Raw genomic sequence first — 17,208 nt, forward strand, 5'->3', positions numbered from 1 at the left:
ACTTACAAGATAATCCAGCTAGAGAAGACGACAAAAATATCTCCAAAAATCAAGCTCATACAACCTTAGAATCCAGCTCAACGGTGATCAAGTCCTTATCAGCAGTAGCGTCTCCAGGCGGCATACTCTCGCTCACTGCCTCCAAAGGCACCTCCTTGGGCGACGGGGGCTGTGGTACGTTTGTGTCCTTAATCCTCGACAAGAAGAATGTGCAGATGCACGCAAGGCCGGCCCACGGGATGAGCGAGATGAAGCTCCAGCGTGAGCCGCTGCGGAACGCCTCGCGTACGAGCGCCTGCACCTCGAGCGGGAGCGCGTCGATGCTCTGCAGTGACGTGAGCGAGCCGGCGCTCTGTGAGAGCTCGCTCGCCTGCGCAGGGGTGAGTAGGCCTGAGCTGGTGAGCGACGCCATGTGGCTCTGGATCTTGGAGTTCAGCACGGCGCCGCACTGCGCGAGCCCGACTGTGCCGCCAAGGGAGCGGAACTGGTAACGGTAGAAAAGTCAAGGGACGGAGTGTACCGTGTGGAGGTGGAGACTTACGAATAGCGTGAGCGCAGCGACGATGGCTACCCTGTCGTTAGACTGCAAAAACCGGATGTGCACAGCCGTAGAACCAGCCATGGCCAAGAAGCTGGGGGAAAAGGAAGACATGTTCACCAAATAGCGTCGAGGCGAAAACTTGCAAGCTTACCCATTTATCTGGGGCCGCTTAATATTCTGCATTGCCATCGAAATCAAGCCAAGAGCAATGGGCGTGATAGTGGTTCCGAGTATAATCGGATATTTCGGCTGAGGGGACGCATGACTACTGCCACCAAACACATGAGAGCTGGACGGCTGACCTGTCTGAGATATTTCACCATCTGAATCTGAAGCAAGCTTCCGACTCCCTACCCAAACGGAATTAGACAGATACGGAGAAATCAGTAGGAAGCACTTACCATACCAGGTGCAAAGTAGATCAACTGTGCACCAGCCTTGGTAGACGACAGGCCCGTGACGACGATCATGTAGATTGAAATAAAGTAGAACGCGACCAGCATAACCAGCCCGGAGACGAACATGGTAAACAGGTCGATACAGACATCATACGAACTGAATATATCCATTGGGATCATTGGGTCCATGGGGAGGACACGCCTGATAGAGGACGCGGCGTGACTCGCCGTGCGCCCGAGGAATAACTCCAGACCGATGAAGACAATATACACGATACCACCGACTACGAAGCAGGCGATGACGCGCCCCGAGTTCCAGCCAAAGACAGACCCCCAGTTGAGGGCGAGCAGAATGAGGATGCCGCCCGCCATGAACAGCGAAGCTCCGAACCAATCTACACGGGCAAGTCTTTCGAGGGTGGACTCCTTCTCAACCGAAGGAGAGTCAGTAAATCCTCGACCTTTTGTCCGAGTCCTGAGGAAGAGAAAAGCAAGCACAATTCCTACAAATGAAGTGGGCAAGCTGTTCATGGCAACTGAGATCATAAATAGTGTCAGTCGAAGGAAGGTCACCTACTTGATAGCAAAGATCCATCTGAAGGATACACTAAGCAGTGCACCACCAATGACAGGGCCGACGCAGAAGCCAACGGTGTACAAGAAAAATAATAGAGTTTGTTGCCAATTGTTATCATTCAGGGAACGCGAGTCGGCCATGATAATTCTGACGACCTGGGCAGAACTTGGGGTTAATCTCACTGCGAACAACCTTGTACGTGAAGATATACCGCCTGCAATCCTGCAGCGCCAATGCCGGCAATGCCCCGTCCGGCGAGCATGGTTGCCATGTTCTCGCTGCCGGTGCTGACAGCACTGCCGACGATAAAGAAAACGAGGGATAGTTGGAGAGTCCAGTGACGATCCCATACATCGGCAATAGATGCGAAGACGGGTAGAAAGACGGTAGATGTTAGTAAGAAGGCAGTGCCAATATAACTGAAGGACTAGTGAGCATGCAGAGTCATATCAGGCTTAGATGAGATGCACCTCTCGAGATCCAGGCGATTGAAAGCAGACTGTGTAACCAAATCAGAAGGGGGATCGGGTGTGACCTTGTGGGTACATACTGCAATGTGGACCTGGGCAGTAGAGACGACTGTGAGGGTTTAGTGAGCGTCATGATGTCAAGTAGGTGTGTAAATATATAAGGACCAACCTGTGTAATCAATGGTCTCGAAAAATACGGGGACAAACAGACCGATCATCAAGAATATTTTGAAACGAGCTGAGGTTGCTTTTGCGGCATTTTGTTGGGCATCGGATGTCGAGGGAGGTGGGATGCTGGGATCATTGACTTGGTGCAATTGAACCTCGTCTGCGGTAGGTGGATGAACACTCTGAAGTTGGCGTTCATCTCTCCTACTATCGATGACCCGGATGTGCCATAATATGGCACTTCTGGTCCCGCAGCACGACGTCTTGCTCGATTGTCTGCGGCATCTCAGATAATGTTTCTGTAGTATACAGAGTACTATCCACCATTTTTTCGGATTTGTTTTAGCTGTATTAGACACCTTGGAGAGATGCCGAGGTGTGGCACCAGCCAAATACAGTCTTGCAATCCCGAATTTCTTGGGATCCAAGTGAGCCATCCTTGCTTCCCAAACTTTTACAGTATTAAATTAGGGTATGTATGACTCTCTGTCTATAATTTCGAGGGAATCGGAGAAGAGGATCAAACCACAGAAAAAAATATGGCACTTCTGGGTCATATGGCATATCCGGGTCACTGATAGTACGTTTGATATAACGGTATGCAAGCAGCATAGGTACCGCTGGAAGCCCGCTGTGTTAATCAGGGGACGCTGCGCCATGATGTGTTGGCTATAACTTATAAAAGTTAGCAAACGCTGGGCGCCCGCTGTCACGGTCGCGCTGTGGCACACGCGTGAGGGTCTATCAAGGGGTCTATAGCTCTGCGCTGCTACTCCCCTGCCACAACGAGCTGGTCCGCAATGACAATACACAGCTTGTACATCTACGACAGGCATGCACCACTCTCCTCTCGCAGAACTCAATCACCGTCTGACTGCGGTTGTTCAACCCCAGACACTGCGCATGCGTCTATTACCAGGACTGGCACCGCACAAACCGTCCGAGACCCGCTGTAGAGGGCGGCATTCTCCCCGCGGTCTCTCTCGCCGTCTTCCCCCGCCAGGAGGAGCCCGCTCTAGATAGCACGCTGGCTCTCACCACTCCTCGCAGCACTCTCTCTTCTGCCTCGGGTGTCGTCGTCGCAGTGAATGATGATGTGCCTCGCTCACCACTGCCTCAGCCACCGTCCGCAGCATCTACATCCCACCCCCAGGCATCTAGCGCTGCGCTTCCATTCCACGAAGAAGCCAAGCTCGTCTACGGCGTCGTCCTATCACTGCGCAACATGATCAAGAAAATATCCGGAAGGTGCGCTTCTCCCCGGTATCAGATGACGAGGTAGTCCTTGAGACCCTACGTACAGGGACGAGCAGTTCGTGAACTACCGGACATCAACGTACAAGCTTCACCTGTATGAGACGCTCTCGGGGTACAAGTTCGTCATACTCAGCGATCCGGAAGCGGATTCTCTCCGCTTCGTTTTGCGCCAGATCTACGCCGGTCCCTTCTTAGAGTATGTCGTTCGCAACCCTCTTATGGGCATGGACTCGCGTGAACATGGCATAGACAACGAATACTTCCGTGCCGGTACCGACCGCTTGATCAGAAGTCTCACTGTCTTTCAGTAGAAATCTTGTGTGCACAATCCCCTCTAAATAATCCTTCAGATGGCCTTACGTTCATCCAAGGCCACAATGCTGTGTGATAGTACAAGATGTGTAGGTACATACCGTAACGATTACCGAGTAGATCCATTGTCTGTCAGAGCAGGGTATCCTTCCTCCATCATGAGCTCTCGTCGTCTAGTGCGCTCAACGGGCTCTCGACATCTAGTGGGCCTTTATCCTCCGTCAGCACCTCGTCGTCCTCCTTCGCCTCTAGCTTCTTCCGCACGACGTTCATCAGCGACGTCTTCATCTCCCGCTCGACATTCTCCTCGCCCTCGCCTGCGACAGCTTCATCTAGAGCTAGCTTCGTCTGGCCGAGAGCTAGCATGTCTTCTTCTATGGAGCCCTTTGTGATTAACGTCACCACATCGACATCCTGCTTTTGACCGATACGGTATGCGCGATCTTGCGCCTGTCTGTCATTATGTGGATTAAAGTCCTGATCAAACCTGCGAAATGGCACGCCATAAATCAGCGAAAGGCAGTGAAAAGCCACGATCCTTCAAAGACTGACATGATGACGACGCTAGCTGCTGTCAGGTTGATACCCATGCCACCCGCCTTGGTGGAGAGCAGGAAGACAGTGATTGAATTGTCCTCCGTGAACTCGTCGACGAGGGTCTGCCGGACGTCCACCGGCGTACTGCCAGTCAACACCAAGTATTTCACGCTCTGCTTGTCGAGCACCTTCCGGAGGATGTCCAGCACTTGCGTGAACTGCGGGGCGTGATTTTCAGCCAGATACGATGCGATGAGCACAACGTAATTCTTACCTGCGAGAACACGAGCACACGCCTGTTCTCCCCCATGTACCTTCGCAGGAGAGTGAGTAACACCTTGACTTTGCCGGCCTGCAGGTAGCAGTCGTCTTGCTGAAGGAACTTCCGCGTCGACTGTAGAAGGAGTATCAGCAGCTACGTCAAGATCCGCGCACAATGAGATCTACCTTATACGAAGAGCAGAAGACCTGCAGCTCGGCATCGGTCATGACCTGCATATCCTCCTTGACATACTGGAACATCGCACCCCGCTTCTTGAAGTCGGGTTCGTTGAGCACCACCTTTGCGATTGAAGCCAAGGTGTCGTCCGTGAACCGCCTTCGGAAAAGCATCGGATGTGACGCCGCCTTGCGCAAGTCCATCAGCACGTTCGCGCTGTTCTCCGCGTACAGTTTGTCCTTTGGCCGGGGGTTCGCCTTCGGCTTCTTGGCTGTCTTGCTGCGGCCGTTGGCGGGAGGATCTTCTGGGACCTCTGCTCCGTTCGCGGAGGCATCGAACACAGTCTTCCGCGACCGTCGCAGAGCCTCGTTGTATATGGACTTCTGAAGGGGAGTCATCTCGCACCATTCTATTCGCTCACTCTTCTTCGGGAGATCTTTCAGGACCTGGAGAAATCGCTGAGAAAGTGTCCCTTCAGATCAACATAGCGACTCACTTGGTCCTTCCGGCGTCGAAGGACGAAGGGCGTCATCATCTTCTTAGCTCTCGAGACACGTTCTTGAGCGAGTAAAGTAACTTTGGAGTCGCCCTTCGTCTTGAAGACAGCGCGTAAAGACTCCATGCGCCCTGCGAATTTTTGTGGAAGGATGAAGTTCATCAACGACTACAATAGGTGTCATCATTGAACAATCCGTTCTTGCTTTAAGTTCCAGCTCACCACAAGTTCCTGCAAATTGTTCTGCAGGGGAGTTCCAGTCAGAAGTAACCGCCATCTCGACTCAAACCTGAGCAGTGCCTGGTAGCGTTGGGACTGGAAGTTCTTGAGTACATGGCCTTCGTCGAAGACACAAGCCTGAGGATGCACTCGTGAGCGGCGGAAGATCCAATTGAACGATGTTTGAGACACGTACATCCCAAGGTATATGGCGGAAGAACTTGCGGTCCTTCTCGTCTCCCTGCGCCAGGGCGTACGTCGTGATGAGGACCTCCCAACCGTCGTCCTTCTTGGATCGCTGTGTTCGGAGTAACTCCTCACGCAACTTCGGTCTCTTTTCTTTCGACTCATAGTACGTAACGTATTTGATAGAGTCAGCGAAATTAGAAAATTCCCGACACCAGTTCTCCAGTGTGGAAGAACTGTGTGAGCATAAAAACGATAAGGATACGTATGAGCAGGAGGAACGTCTGCACACATACGGGACGACAATGAGATGAGGGCCTTTGCGACCTTGCTCTTTCAGGTGTGCCAGGAAACTGATGACTTGAACTGTCTTGCCTAAGCCTGTAACAGATAGCGTGAGTAATGGCTATTCCAGCGAATGACGATGACACTCACCCATCTCGTCCGCCAAGATGCAACTCAACTTCTTCCGATACAAGAGGTTCAACCAATTTACACCAACCATCTGATATTCTTTCAGTTGGAGATGATCTGAGAGGAGCGAAGGCTGAGAGGTCAAGTAGTACTTCGGCCTGCGGTCGGCTGAGATCGCCGTAGCCCGCAAGCTCAGCGCCCCGTCCTCGGATATGTTGGGAGAGAGCGAACCCGAAGACGTGTCCTTCATCTTGCCCTTGCCCGTATCGGTCCAGCTTGCAATCTCCCTTCTGAGTTCCGCCCCAATCTGTTCACAGTCCTCAACGATGTTATCGACCTGGCCATACCCTTCGATGATGGCGACTGAATCCTCGAACATTCTTGGGCTAATCCCAGCAGGTCCAGCACGCTTCTTCCCTTGACCGAGCTTAGCCTTTAAATCACTAGCTGAAGGGAATGGCCGTAGTTCTATGATCTTGGAGGCCTGCTCCACAGTACACCCTAATGGAAAGTAGTGTTAGATACAGTACCGGTGAATGACGAGGTCAACATACCTGTGAGCTCCTGGAGAGTTGGTGCCGACGCAGTGTTGAAGTACTCTAGTGCACGAACTTCCATTGATCCGTCCTCCCTTGCACGTTTCGCACGACTGGGTTCGTCGTCACTGTCAACATAGTCAGGCTCGGAATCCGAGTCGACAACCTTTCTCTTCAATCGACGCGGACGAGCGTTGGCGACTTCGGGACTTGCTGGTGAGGACCTCGGTGACGTCGATATAGCGAAAGTTGTTGGAAGCGGTGTCGCAGGTGAAGAGGCCTTGCTTGCTTCAAGATCTATCCGGTTCTTGTAAATGAGCGACTTCTTTCCCTTCTCCCGCACGGCCGCCCTCTGAGCCTTAGTGGTATCGTCGATCTCCTTCACACGTCCAGTTTCCACAGGTGGATGAACGACACGCGGTGGAGGTGTCAACACAGTTGGTTTCCAGTTTGGGTCGTTCAGCAGTTCCGATGCATTACGCACATCGCCATGGGCCTCCCGCCAGGCAGCTCGCACGATATCAGAAGAGTGTTCGATTTGGGTCAACCTAAAGCGAGTGAATCTTGCATCCTCAGCTTCTGACTGTGATTGCTCCGACGATGAAGGCTGGGGTTGTGGCTGCAGAGAACGATGTCCTCGAACTATGCGAGGCTTCGACGGGCCAGCCAGAACGTCTCTAATCTCGGGCAGTGACTCGTCTGAGGATGTAGGGGACAATACAGAGTTGCCATTGAGTTTGTGTCGTTGGCCAGGGCGTTGAACTTCAGGGGAGTCGGGTGTGCTGAGGAAGTCAAGAGGGTCTCTGGGCGAGGAGGGCCCACGGTTTGCACGCTTCCGTGGTGGCTCCACATCACTGGTACCCTCAACCTCCGATATGCTTCTACCATTGGCACCCCAGGGACGCGTGAATGACGCGTGGGGAGCGCCGTTGGTGGCCATGAAACCGCTCGGTGCCGACAGCGGGTCACCAGTGGGTGGCCCGCTGGTCCCAGCCATATAATAAGGATGTGTGGGGGCTGGGATAGCATGGAAAAAATTCTGCTGCGGCCACGGCGTCGGATGGGGGCGATTAAAGGGATCGGAAGTTGGAGGACTTGAACTGGGCACCAAGACGTTGCCGGGAGATGTTGGTGTCGCGGTAAAGTACCGCGATGCAATAGTCGCATCCCGCGACTGCATTGGCGGTGCATCGTGTCTTGACGACTCCGCACCCCAAGATGCTACGTTAGAAGGGCCACTATGGTTTAGAGAGGTATTCTGTTGCCTCTGAACTTTCTTGAACTTCAGCTGCTCTAGCGCTGCTTTCTAGCGTAACAAGATGCGATGTCGTGCATCACGGTGAGGAAACAGACAAACCACGAACGAGCTAAGTAAACACTAACTGTAGCAGCAGGGTCTCTTTGAAAAGACATGGTAAGAAGATCGACTGGTAGAATGTCTAAGAGTCGGCAGGTCGCCAAAGTTGAGTGCGACCTGGGAGAGTGTGTGAAGGCAAAGCGAGGTCACCCGTCGGAGCGCCAAAACGACGGTGGCCAGTGTGGCTGTGGTTGTCTGCCCAGAGCTTATTCCAAGGCGAACATAGAGTAAGGACAGGAAAAATGTAAGGAATCTATCAAGATGACAGTGGAACAACCTGCAACATGCATACTGCTTCCCATAAGGATGAAGCCTCGCACTGCTCATCGTTCAGACAGGTAGGATAGTGGGAAACGCAATTTTCATTCAGCAGCAACATTAACGTACATGCAACACATAAGCGAGTCCGACAACAACATGAGGGTGTCCGAACGGCGAATCAGAACCACGGTACACTCGCCAGTATGCACGTTGAACGTGATGAGGTATAATGCTGAACACATCGAGACGAGTGAGTGTAGGGTGCCATACTGTAAGGATCATGTAAACTGGCATGATACGGGCCTGAAGGGCAGAACAACAGTAGCAATGAGCGAGCACAAGTCAAGACGAAAGTATACAAGCACTCAATTTGTAGGCAAACCTTATGAGACTCTTAAGGTCCCAACCACGAAGCACAGATTGAAACGCCCAAGCCGAGTGTTCAGTATAACCACGAAAGAGAACATCCACCACGCATTCGCTCAACATTATATGCCACGCGAAGGTGAGTTACCAGCTGCCATCCAGCATTCTGCAGGTCATCAGCTCGGGACTCACCATCTGTGTGCCACCGATCTCATAGGTACCAGCTATCGCCCAAGTCAGGCCAAATCTCCTATGACGGCCTACAGCAACACCCTGCCAAAACTACCCCATGAATCACCTGTGGATGAGCATCACGTCTCTGGCTTGACCTTCCGGCTCGAAAGAGAAAGGACCACGGCAATACTTGGTTTTGCAACAAAATCACATGAAGTGGTTCAGTGTAAGCAGTGCTGGTATTTGAGAATACGCACCCGTAAGAAGTAACACTCAAACCCCGTTACTCTTGAAAACACTTAAAACGGGAGAAGTGCATCAACTGGACGTTTCAAAATGTCACTGTACAACCGCTGAGGAAGGATATCTTCAGCAGAAATTGAGTCGTCACATAAGAAAAATCGAGCGTACATATAGAAGGATTAGAAAGATGTCATTAAAGAAATGAAGACGCGGATCGGCTTATCGTATGGAATCGACATGTCCCCACTGCAAGATAACAAATCAGTAAAAACTCGAATAAACTCAAAGGATGAAGCCCCTACGAAAGACGAGCAAAACACGACAGGGGCTACATTGAAACCCACTACACAACACATATTGCTCATATTTGGCATAATCGCAAATAGCAAACCGCAACCATTGAGCTCGAGAGACGCGACCGTTATTCCTACTCAAAACCACAGCTACCAAGGACCAACTCATGAGATCCAGTACTCCCGAGGGAACACCGAAGAGGTCATTAACATCCAAGATACAACAGTGAAAAAACCACAAATATGGAGTGAACCTCGCTAATTGCACTCGCCCTCTCCATCGATGAGCGAACCACCGACTCGCACGTAGAACGATAAAAAGCGACAAAACTCACTCTTCTAGTGTTCTCCCAGTGGCTATCAATCACCACACATCGCTGAACAATTATAAGTAGTATCACCAATGTTGGGTGGAAAAGAGGACATGAAAGATGATGGTCGTCAGGAGGAGAGTTAGGTGTGTGACCGTTTGGCATGCATGTCACAGTTGTTTGGTTGTGGCGGTCCTGAGCGCCGAGGGCGCAGCAAGTACGCAGCGGGCGACATGCTCTGTCTCTCCAACATCCATCAATCATGGCTGTATTAGAGGCGTTATTCTTACTCGGCGTGCTCGCGCTTTCCATAGCGATCTCCCTCATCGTTACTGTACCATTGACGGGTGCACTCGTACGACTTAGGGCGTGAGTATCGAACGAACACACGAGACTGTATGATATGTTACTGACATCTTCGTACCAGCAACTACAATCCGAGAGGACTTCAGCTTGATCCTGAAGGAAATGTTGAACCCCACACGGGTCCTGTGGTAACGTCGTTTTTCGGCATGCTGAAGAGAGTGAAACGCATTGAAGTAAGCTCAAATCATGTCTAATCCTGAGATATATACTCATATCTAATGGAAGGGTTGGAGCGGGTTATACAAGGGAATGAGTATGTGCCTCGCTGCAGGAATTTAGAATCGAGTCACTTAGATCTACTTAGTGCCGACTTTGCTGGCTAGCGCAGTGCTCACCGCGTTCGCTGTGATTGCTCTCAACTCTACGAGTGCCAGTTATCATGGTAGGGTCAATCCTCCCTCAGCTGGACCCTTTGGCGTCCTAGCCTACGGATTGTTCAGCATGTTGATTTCTCTTCCGGCTACCATCATAACGTATCGGTATGTTCAACCTGCCGAGTCGCGATCGGTAGTTCTATGCCTGACATTATTTTACAAGGTCAATCACGACGCCATACAAACTTCCATACTTCCGCCCCATCTATTCTCTCCGGATATTACTTACACCAACAGAACGACGGAAGCCGTGGATCTTGTACTTGACTCCCGGACTTCTTCTGTCCCAAATCCTACATGTCGTTTACACCGCTTTCATCCTGCGCGCTCTCAGATCCTTCTTGGTACCCCTTCCCTCGCCAGGTGACGCCTCGGATGTCCATTTCAGTTCTATCAAATTTGGCATATATGTGGGTATTGAGATATGGAGCACAGCGGTCCTATGCCCCCTCGAAGTCTTGGCGACGAAACTGGCTATTCAGCGTAACCACGCTGCTCCCGAGTATAATTCAGTCGAGCAAGAGGTCGAGGAAGACGCTGTTATGACAGAGGAGTATACGGAGTATTCTGGCGTTGAGGAGGACGTTATCGGGTAAGTATCTTGAGATTGAACAAAGCTCCTATTAGTAACCTTTGCATTGACAGCTTGCGGCATGAAAAAGACCCGTACCTTGGTCTTGTGGACTGCGCAAAGAGGGTGGTTGATGAAGAGGGCTGGAAAGCTCTCTATCGGGCCTGGTGGCTCACTATGTTGGGTGGTGTATTGAGCGCGTTCGCCAGTGCTGCCCCGTCACTGTCGTAGTTGATAGCAAATCGATCGCACTGCTTATTACTGGGCGCTCGCGTGTACTATGGATCCATATATCGATTCAATTTCTCCTTCTCTCTGTTGTGATTATTTGCTCCACGGATATTTATCCTTCGGTTTTCATCAAGCTGAGGTCTTCCGACTTGAGATATTGTGCCTTGAAGGCCTGAATTGTATAATGTGTAGGATGCTCAGGTGTTGATAAAGTCAGAGACTCGGTACTTATAGATCTTCAGGCAAGTGGGCGCATGCCTGGATTATTACTTGAGGGACTTCGTAGGAACAAGGTCACGGCGCATAAGTTCGAAAGTAGAGGCTGCCATCTTTCCTGCGATTAGGTGACCCGCTGAGATACTTCTCACATCCCTTCTACTGAATGTTCCTTGGCCGATATACCCAGGGTCCCAGACCAATGTTCATCGACATCGCCCGCTCACCTCTCAGTGAGGTTTTCAATAATAGTCTCAACATCGACGTACTCCGTGTCGATGTCCTTCTCCATAGAAAGTGTCCACGCCTACGATCGAGGTGCTGTCGCTGACAACATGCGTGTATCGTCCCGCGGATAAGTGCGATCGTTCATGTGCCTTCCATATTGACTTCCGGAATACAGTAATACCATCCTTCTGCCGACAACTGGAGGCTGTACTCGAAGACTTTTTATCCGTCTTGTGTCCGAGCCTTGTAATGGTTGTCCTGGACAAGTTGCCGATGATTCTGCCAACAATTCATGGCTGTGCGCGAAAGTTTCACTGTTTCAATATAGAAATTGGAGACGCCGTCAGAGCCTTCGTGGCGTTTCTACCGGATTAGTCTATTCAGAAGCCCTGCTTTTGGTAATTTCGTGATGGCTCGGAAAAAACTCGAAGACGCTCACCTGTCAATATTTAACCGCGGTCTCCTGGGTCCGCTGTCGAGCTCAGCGAGGGCGCCGCATGCATTGGCCAGGCGCTGGCGTAGGTCGGTGTGTCCGATGTCGTTTGTCGGGTACCGCTCATCGGCGGCCTACCGTGGCATGCCATTGTTGTTAAGCTGAGACGAAAAGGCTTTGTATTAAGTGGGCATCTCGACACACCGCGCCAAAGAGATGGCACACACCAAAATTCGGTGGCAGCAGCGATTGCCCATCGTCTCCAATGTCGACGCGGATGTGGACCGCCCTGTGCGACACGGCGAGCAACGTGGTTGATGTCGTCGTTGGCGCCCATTGACAATTCTTTGATCGTATTTCCATCTTCGCATTTTTCTCTTCAGCGGTTCCGGGGGAAGGTGGGTTTATTTTCCCGCCTGGGGTTTCTGAATAGACTAATTAATCCGTTTCAGCTACCAGGTGACTAAGTGTCGTCATCGTGCATTGAACCCTTCATCGGATATCGAGTGTGGTCTCCGTCTCTATCGCCTCCGTTGCATCGGATACCATTAATTGCTCCCTCATCTGCGCACTCTTCCTCCTAGGTTGGCCCCAAGGGGCTTCGCTAGATGGGAATCTTAGAACAAATCATGCCGATACTTTCATTGCTTTGACCACAGATCGCGGTCGGTGTTACCGGTGAGTAGTTTCAATAATTACGCAAACACTTTAACCACTGGATGCGGGGAATTTCATGCAGGCGGGATCGTCTATCTCGTGCAGATATCTGACAAACGGTGCTGACTTCGAGCTGCTCTGAGTAGGCTGTGCGGCGTCTTCTCGACTTCTGCTATGGTCGCACCCGCAACGTTTCTCGAACAACATCAGCCAAGTCGCACTGTGGGTTCCCAGCTAATTCACACAGCCTACGTCCGCTGTTTTCCACTGCGGCTGCGCTTATCTGATAAGCGGCGGTGGACACAACTTCCGAGTGGTGTGTAGTTATGTGACTACCTGAGCTACCGTGCGTGTGAGTTGTAATAGCTGTGAGTTTAGTCGCTGCTTATGCCAGACCGAACCTCCGAAAGGCAGTCTCATCTAGCGGAGCCGCATGCCTCTGGAAGGCCATCATATGGATGCTGGTATGTCGGCGCGGGAGGCGAGAGTGTTTCGCCGGTTTCGCATCGTCAGAGACTCAAGACGGTATGGAAGCTTCCGTGATTCTGCTTGCATTCCTGGACCGAGGGTGCCTCCGATTTCCGGGACCAGCCAGACATCTCCTGTGGGCTCGGTCTTATCAGGATCTGCTTTCGGCCACGATTGACCTCACAATTGAAGTGCATATGCAATGTTTCGGGACAAGGTGTCGGAAGGATTGAATGTGATAAAGTAAGGTTCTTCTTGTTCGTATTGTGGCGTGGTAAACTACTGGATCACCAGATGTGCGATTACACAACTGTAGAGACCAGTTACACGGGCTTCTTGTCCCTCCAACTTCCCATGGAGCGCTATTGAGCGTTGCACGAGGAGTGATTGCAAATCTGGTGCCCATCGCACTCCGTGACACGCTGGGCCTTTGCAGATTGGTCTCAGAATGTCCTGTTTTCTTGGCTCTACGTCACGCCTCGGGGGTCTAGACGGTCACCAATGCACCGACAAACCGCATTCGGTTGACACCTTCCGTTACATTAATGTCGTTCGCGGAACTCGGCGCGCTGATGCATGCTTATTCATTGTAAGTAGCCATGCTCTTGTACACGGTGTCGCCACAAAGCCTGCTAGTTTATCACGGAGGACAAAGGTCACGACCGCTGGCGTTCATGTTCCTTCAAACATGCGTTAATGAGCTTATTCTGCGTTGATAGCGCTGCATTTAAGCGCTCGATCGGAGCGCTCGCCAATTGGCAGTCTTGACAGTGGACCGCAGGTCTGCCGAATACATGAAGATGGCTGTTACAGTAAGCTCATCAGGGCCACCCTGAGCTTCTTCCTCGTTTCGCGGCATTGTCTGGCTTTACACTCTGTAGAGCCGTGAGACTCCAGTCCTTATGCGGAGTCTTCGGGCGGCTTCTATTCACCATTAACAGGTGTTCCGATTTCCAGTATTGTGGAGCAGAAGTTGGCGCGCCCCCAGTGAGTTCGGTGCACGCGACGTCGGGTTGTCTTGGCATACTTTTTTTGGTATTCGATTTAGAATTGCACTGGTCTGCATAACATTCAATGCTCAAAGTCTTGCTGCAAGTCGTATTCAAGTGAGAAGTTCTAGGGCGGGCCCTCTTCTCACGTTGGTGCTGACGCGCGAGGGTGTAAGCCGTTATTCCCAGCAGATGCGTTTATTTACCAGGTATGGTGCACAAGGCCATCAACAACTGTTATGCCCCCTTCATTAACTAATATCATTTAAGTCCCTGCTTGGCGCTCCTTCCGGTGTCATGTATCCACACTTCCGAGCCTCGAAGTTTCTTAGCAAGACGCTCTCTCTCCGTCCCGGTGCGTATAAATAGAGTCTACTGCTCATAGTCGCCGCGAGATCATCCCTTCCTCAACATGTCGCTGCAAACTACAGATAGGCTCTCGGATCCCACACGCAGGAAGAAGGGAGATGCTGTCGAAGCTGTGAAGCGTACGTCCGAGGACGACCACAGACGTAACTCCTCCATGTCCTACCGATGGAGGTATCGTTCTGATAACAGCACAGGCAAACGGCGCAACAGAACTACTCAATCATGCTTAAATTGCCACACGTCCAAACGAATGGCAAGGCTAATGCTTGTTGCGAGGTACAATATCTGACTTTGTCCATGGGTAATACTAGTGTGATCGCAAACGACCGTGCGGCCGATGCACCCAACTAGGTTTGGTGAGCCTGATAATGGAATTCTGCGCGAGACATTGACCTTTTAACTCTGAGCTTTAGACTGGACTATGCATCTACGAAGTAGATGATCCAAGCCCAAGGTACGTTCCGAAACGCAGTACATGTGTGATGCGTTCTAACATCGATGCAGTAACGATACTCAGGATGAAACATTACGACTACAGAAACGTGTTGCTGAGCTGGAGAGCATCATTCGTGAGGTAACGCTGCTCATTTTCAGTCTACCGAACTGGAACTGAGATATCCTTCAATGCTAGTTGAAGAATAAGCCACATCCTCGCTGGATCAAGTCCACAAAAGATGCTGGCATCGAGAAGAAGCGTAATAATCGCACGACAGCCTCTCGCAGAAAGGGGATTCCGGACATCGTTATCTCTGATACTGCCACGCCGCCTCCTATTGAGCGAGTGGTCGCATCCTCCCCAACAACGCACATATTTCCTGATCGACCTTTCGATACCTACAATCACCTCACCTTGGACGTTAATAACTGTTCGCCTTCACCCTTTGCGCCAGCCAGTCCCTCCACGGATCCGATATCCTCCCCGCTTCTGACTCCGTCTTCGCCATTATCTCCTTCAAGCGAGCACACTCCTGCCCCTGCAACGCAGAGCGACATCGGCCCCGATCTTTCTGTATTACTCTCTTCTTACTTGGCAGGGCAAGGCGGAATAGAGGATAACACCTTCGACGACATTTTCCATGATCTTTCACAATCAGATATGAATGTGGACGACAGCCATACGGGTGATCATTGTGGCTGTCTGAACGACCTTACCAACTATCATATCGTGCTGGAGTTGTCATTACGTCTTCGCAGAGCGGCGGACATGTTGACACGCTTCTCGGAACACGAATCAGGTGCGCGTCCTTGTGCCATTAGCCAGGGTATAACGGAACTGGACAGGTTTGCCTCGTAAGCATCCAGTTCCGACCTGATGATAAGCGCATATCTCACTTCTCTCTTCAGCCTAGCCCTGGGGAATATTGCGATCCCACCTGAACTCATCTCCCCGTACTCAAATCACAACATGGTCGCGAACATGGGCCCCCACACGACACATTCTATAAATTTCCACGGTGTTCTTCCACCTTTGCTTGCGCCCGCTTCCACCGTCACTCCGAGCCCATATCCATTACAATCGGTTCTCCCATGGGGTGTGGAAGGAGCTGCTACTCACACTGATCATCGGAGCGATTCTCTCATGTCATGGGATCCTAGCCGACATCGCCAATAATCCGGCAGATGCAAGAGGGAGAGCTTGCGCGGATGTGGCAGACACTAGATTCTTTCAATTCATGATATCATGCACGACTTGAATTGTAGACTCGTCAACTTCTTGGACGAGCGACGACAGCATGGGTACGTATTCTCTGAACTGTCGTCTCATCAAGCAGCGGTCTGCGACCAACTCTAAGTTGGGAGTCAACGAGACGGCACTGCGCAATAACACGCAGATGCTCAAGGAGTGAAGGGATGCTTATTTTTGGTCATGTCATAGCCCTTCATGAAACAAATATGTCGCATAGCGGTGCTGGTGGTACCAAAGAATAGGTGATTGCATCCACAAACCTGGTCTTAGTAGCTGCACTGACCTTTCTGTCCAAAGGGTGCTTGAATGCGCTATCAATCACTGTCGCGGTACTCAATAGCGATAAACGCACCAAGCACGAGGACGGTCATACACATTACGTGGCAAAAACAAGGTCAGCATCACGAGCAAGGCTCGCCGGTGCGAACGTGCATGTATCAGGTATTTGTGGCCGCTACTTCCGAGCAGAGAATGTTCTTCAGGCGCACTGCCTCTGATCGCTCCCGAGAGAAATCGTCTCGGGACCCGACCAGTGGACGGAGGCAATGTTGTTTGCAATTCTGCCATTTGTGGTATCCGTCGAGCCCCAGGTCGACGAGTTCATCATCCACAATTCTGAACAGATGAGATAGTCAGGCTGAGGTGATGCCGCATTCCCCTCCCGGCCAATGAGCACGGACAAGTTTTGTTTGGCGTAAGACAGGGTTGTCTGTAGCCCGTGATTCCAACTTCGTATACAACAAGTGGAATCCGACGGAGAATCCCCGCTGCATAAGACTTGGCTGTGCTGATGGTCAGATTATAAGAAGCGGCAAGAAGCGTGATAGTGGGTATACCAAGACTTGCCAAGCTTTTCAAGAATAGGAAATAAATTGATCAACTTTGCTATGATTGTAAATGATCTTTTGTGCGCAAGGAAGTGTAATTCGCCGATGCATGAGAATTGGGTTAATTAAATGAGCTTGCTACGATGTGCCTTGAACATGCCTGCTAAGCGCTATCTCGAAGAAAATGTTCCGCGAGGTGACTATACCGTACGTCGCTGGCTTGCAGCTCCTTGCATA

General features: G+C 51.2%; 5 protein-coding genes across 5 annotated transcripts; 3 read left to right on the plus strand and 2 right to left on the minus strand.

Moving 5' to 3' along the window:
- Positions 1-55: 55 nt before the first annotated feature.
- Positions 56-2,204, minus strand: SCP_0307180 (predicted protein; the record flags this gene model as incomplete). Its single annotated transcript, XM_027756107.1, has 10 exons — positions 56-484; positions 542-632; positions 693-790; positions 844-891; positions 943-1,462; positions 1,517-1,671; positions 1,728-1,935; positions 1,987-2,015; positions 2,067-2,095; positions 2,156-2,204. 10 exons carry the CDS (start codon positions 2,202-2,204, stop codon positions 56-58), a joined length of 1,656 nt encoding a protein of 551 aa, XP_027611908.1.
- Positions 2,205-2,954: 750 nt separating this feature from the next.
- SCP_0307190 (hypothetical protein) lies at positions 2,955-3,722 on the plus strand (the record flags this gene model as incomplete). Its single annotated transcript, XM_027756108.1, has 3 exons — positions 2,955-2,986; positions 3,049-3,402; positions 3,458-3,722. 3 exons carry the CDS (start codon positions 2,955-2,957, stop codon positions 3,720-3,722), a joined length of 651 nt encoding a protein of 216 aa, XP_027611909.1.
- A 157-nt stretch (positions 3,723-3,879) lies between these two features.
- Positions 3,880-7,963, minus strand: SCP_0307200 (ATP-dependent helicase fft2; the record flags this gene model as incomplete). The annotated part of the gene is made up of 11 exons (XM_027756109.1): positions 3,880-4,210; positions 4,276-4,478; positions 4,535-4,654; positions 4,708-5,145; positions 5,196-5,363; positions 5,418-5,552; positions 5,611-5,836; positions 5,897-5,981; positions 6,036-6,515; positions 6,569-7,856; positions 7,934-7,963. 11 exons carry the CDS (start codon positions 7,961-7,963, stop codon positions 3,880-3,882), a joined length of 3,504 nt encoding a protein of 1,167 aa, XP_027611910.1.
- A 1,854-nt stretch (positions 7,964-9,817) lies between these two features.
- Positions 9,818-11,097, plus strand: SCP_0307210 (hypothetical protein; the record flags this gene model as incomplete). Its single annotated transcript, XM_027756110.1, has 6 exons — positions 9,818-9,924; positions 9,983-10,094; positions 10,147-10,174; positions 10,226-10,400; positions 10,459-10,887; positions 10,941-11,097. The coding sequence occupies 6 exons, from the start codon at positions 9,818-9,820 to the stop codon at positions 11,095-11,097; spliced, it is 1,008 nt and encodes a 335-aa protein (XP_027611911.1).
- Positions 11,098-13,893: 2,796 nt separating this feature from the next.
- SCP_0307220 (hypothetical protein) lies at positions 13,894-16,069 on the plus strand (the record flags this gene model as incomplete). Its single annotated transcript, XM_027756111.1, has 13 exons — positions 13,894-13,911; positions 13,981-13,984; positions 14,041-14,086; positions 14,148-14,205; positions 14,265-14,297; positions 14,359-14,443; positions 14,520-14,600; positions 14,652-14,710; positions 14,769-14,813; positions 14,871-14,911; positions 14,962-15,031; positions 15,089-15,747; positions 15,802-16,069. The coding sequence occupies 13 exons, from the start codon at positions 13,894-13,896 to the stop codon at positions 16,067-16,069; spliced, it is 1,467 nt and encodes a 488-aa protein (XP_027611912.1).
- Positions 16,070-17,208: the final 1,139 nt, after the last annotated feature.

The sequence above is a fragment of the Sparassis crispa genome (assembly GCF_003851025.1).
Source record: "Sparassis crispa DNA, contig_000002F, whole genome shotgun sequence".
In the NCBI taxonomy this organism is placed as follows: domain Eukaryota; kingdom Fungi; phylum Basidiomycota; class Agaricomycetes; order Polyporales; family Sparassidaceae; genus Sparassis; species Sparassis crispa.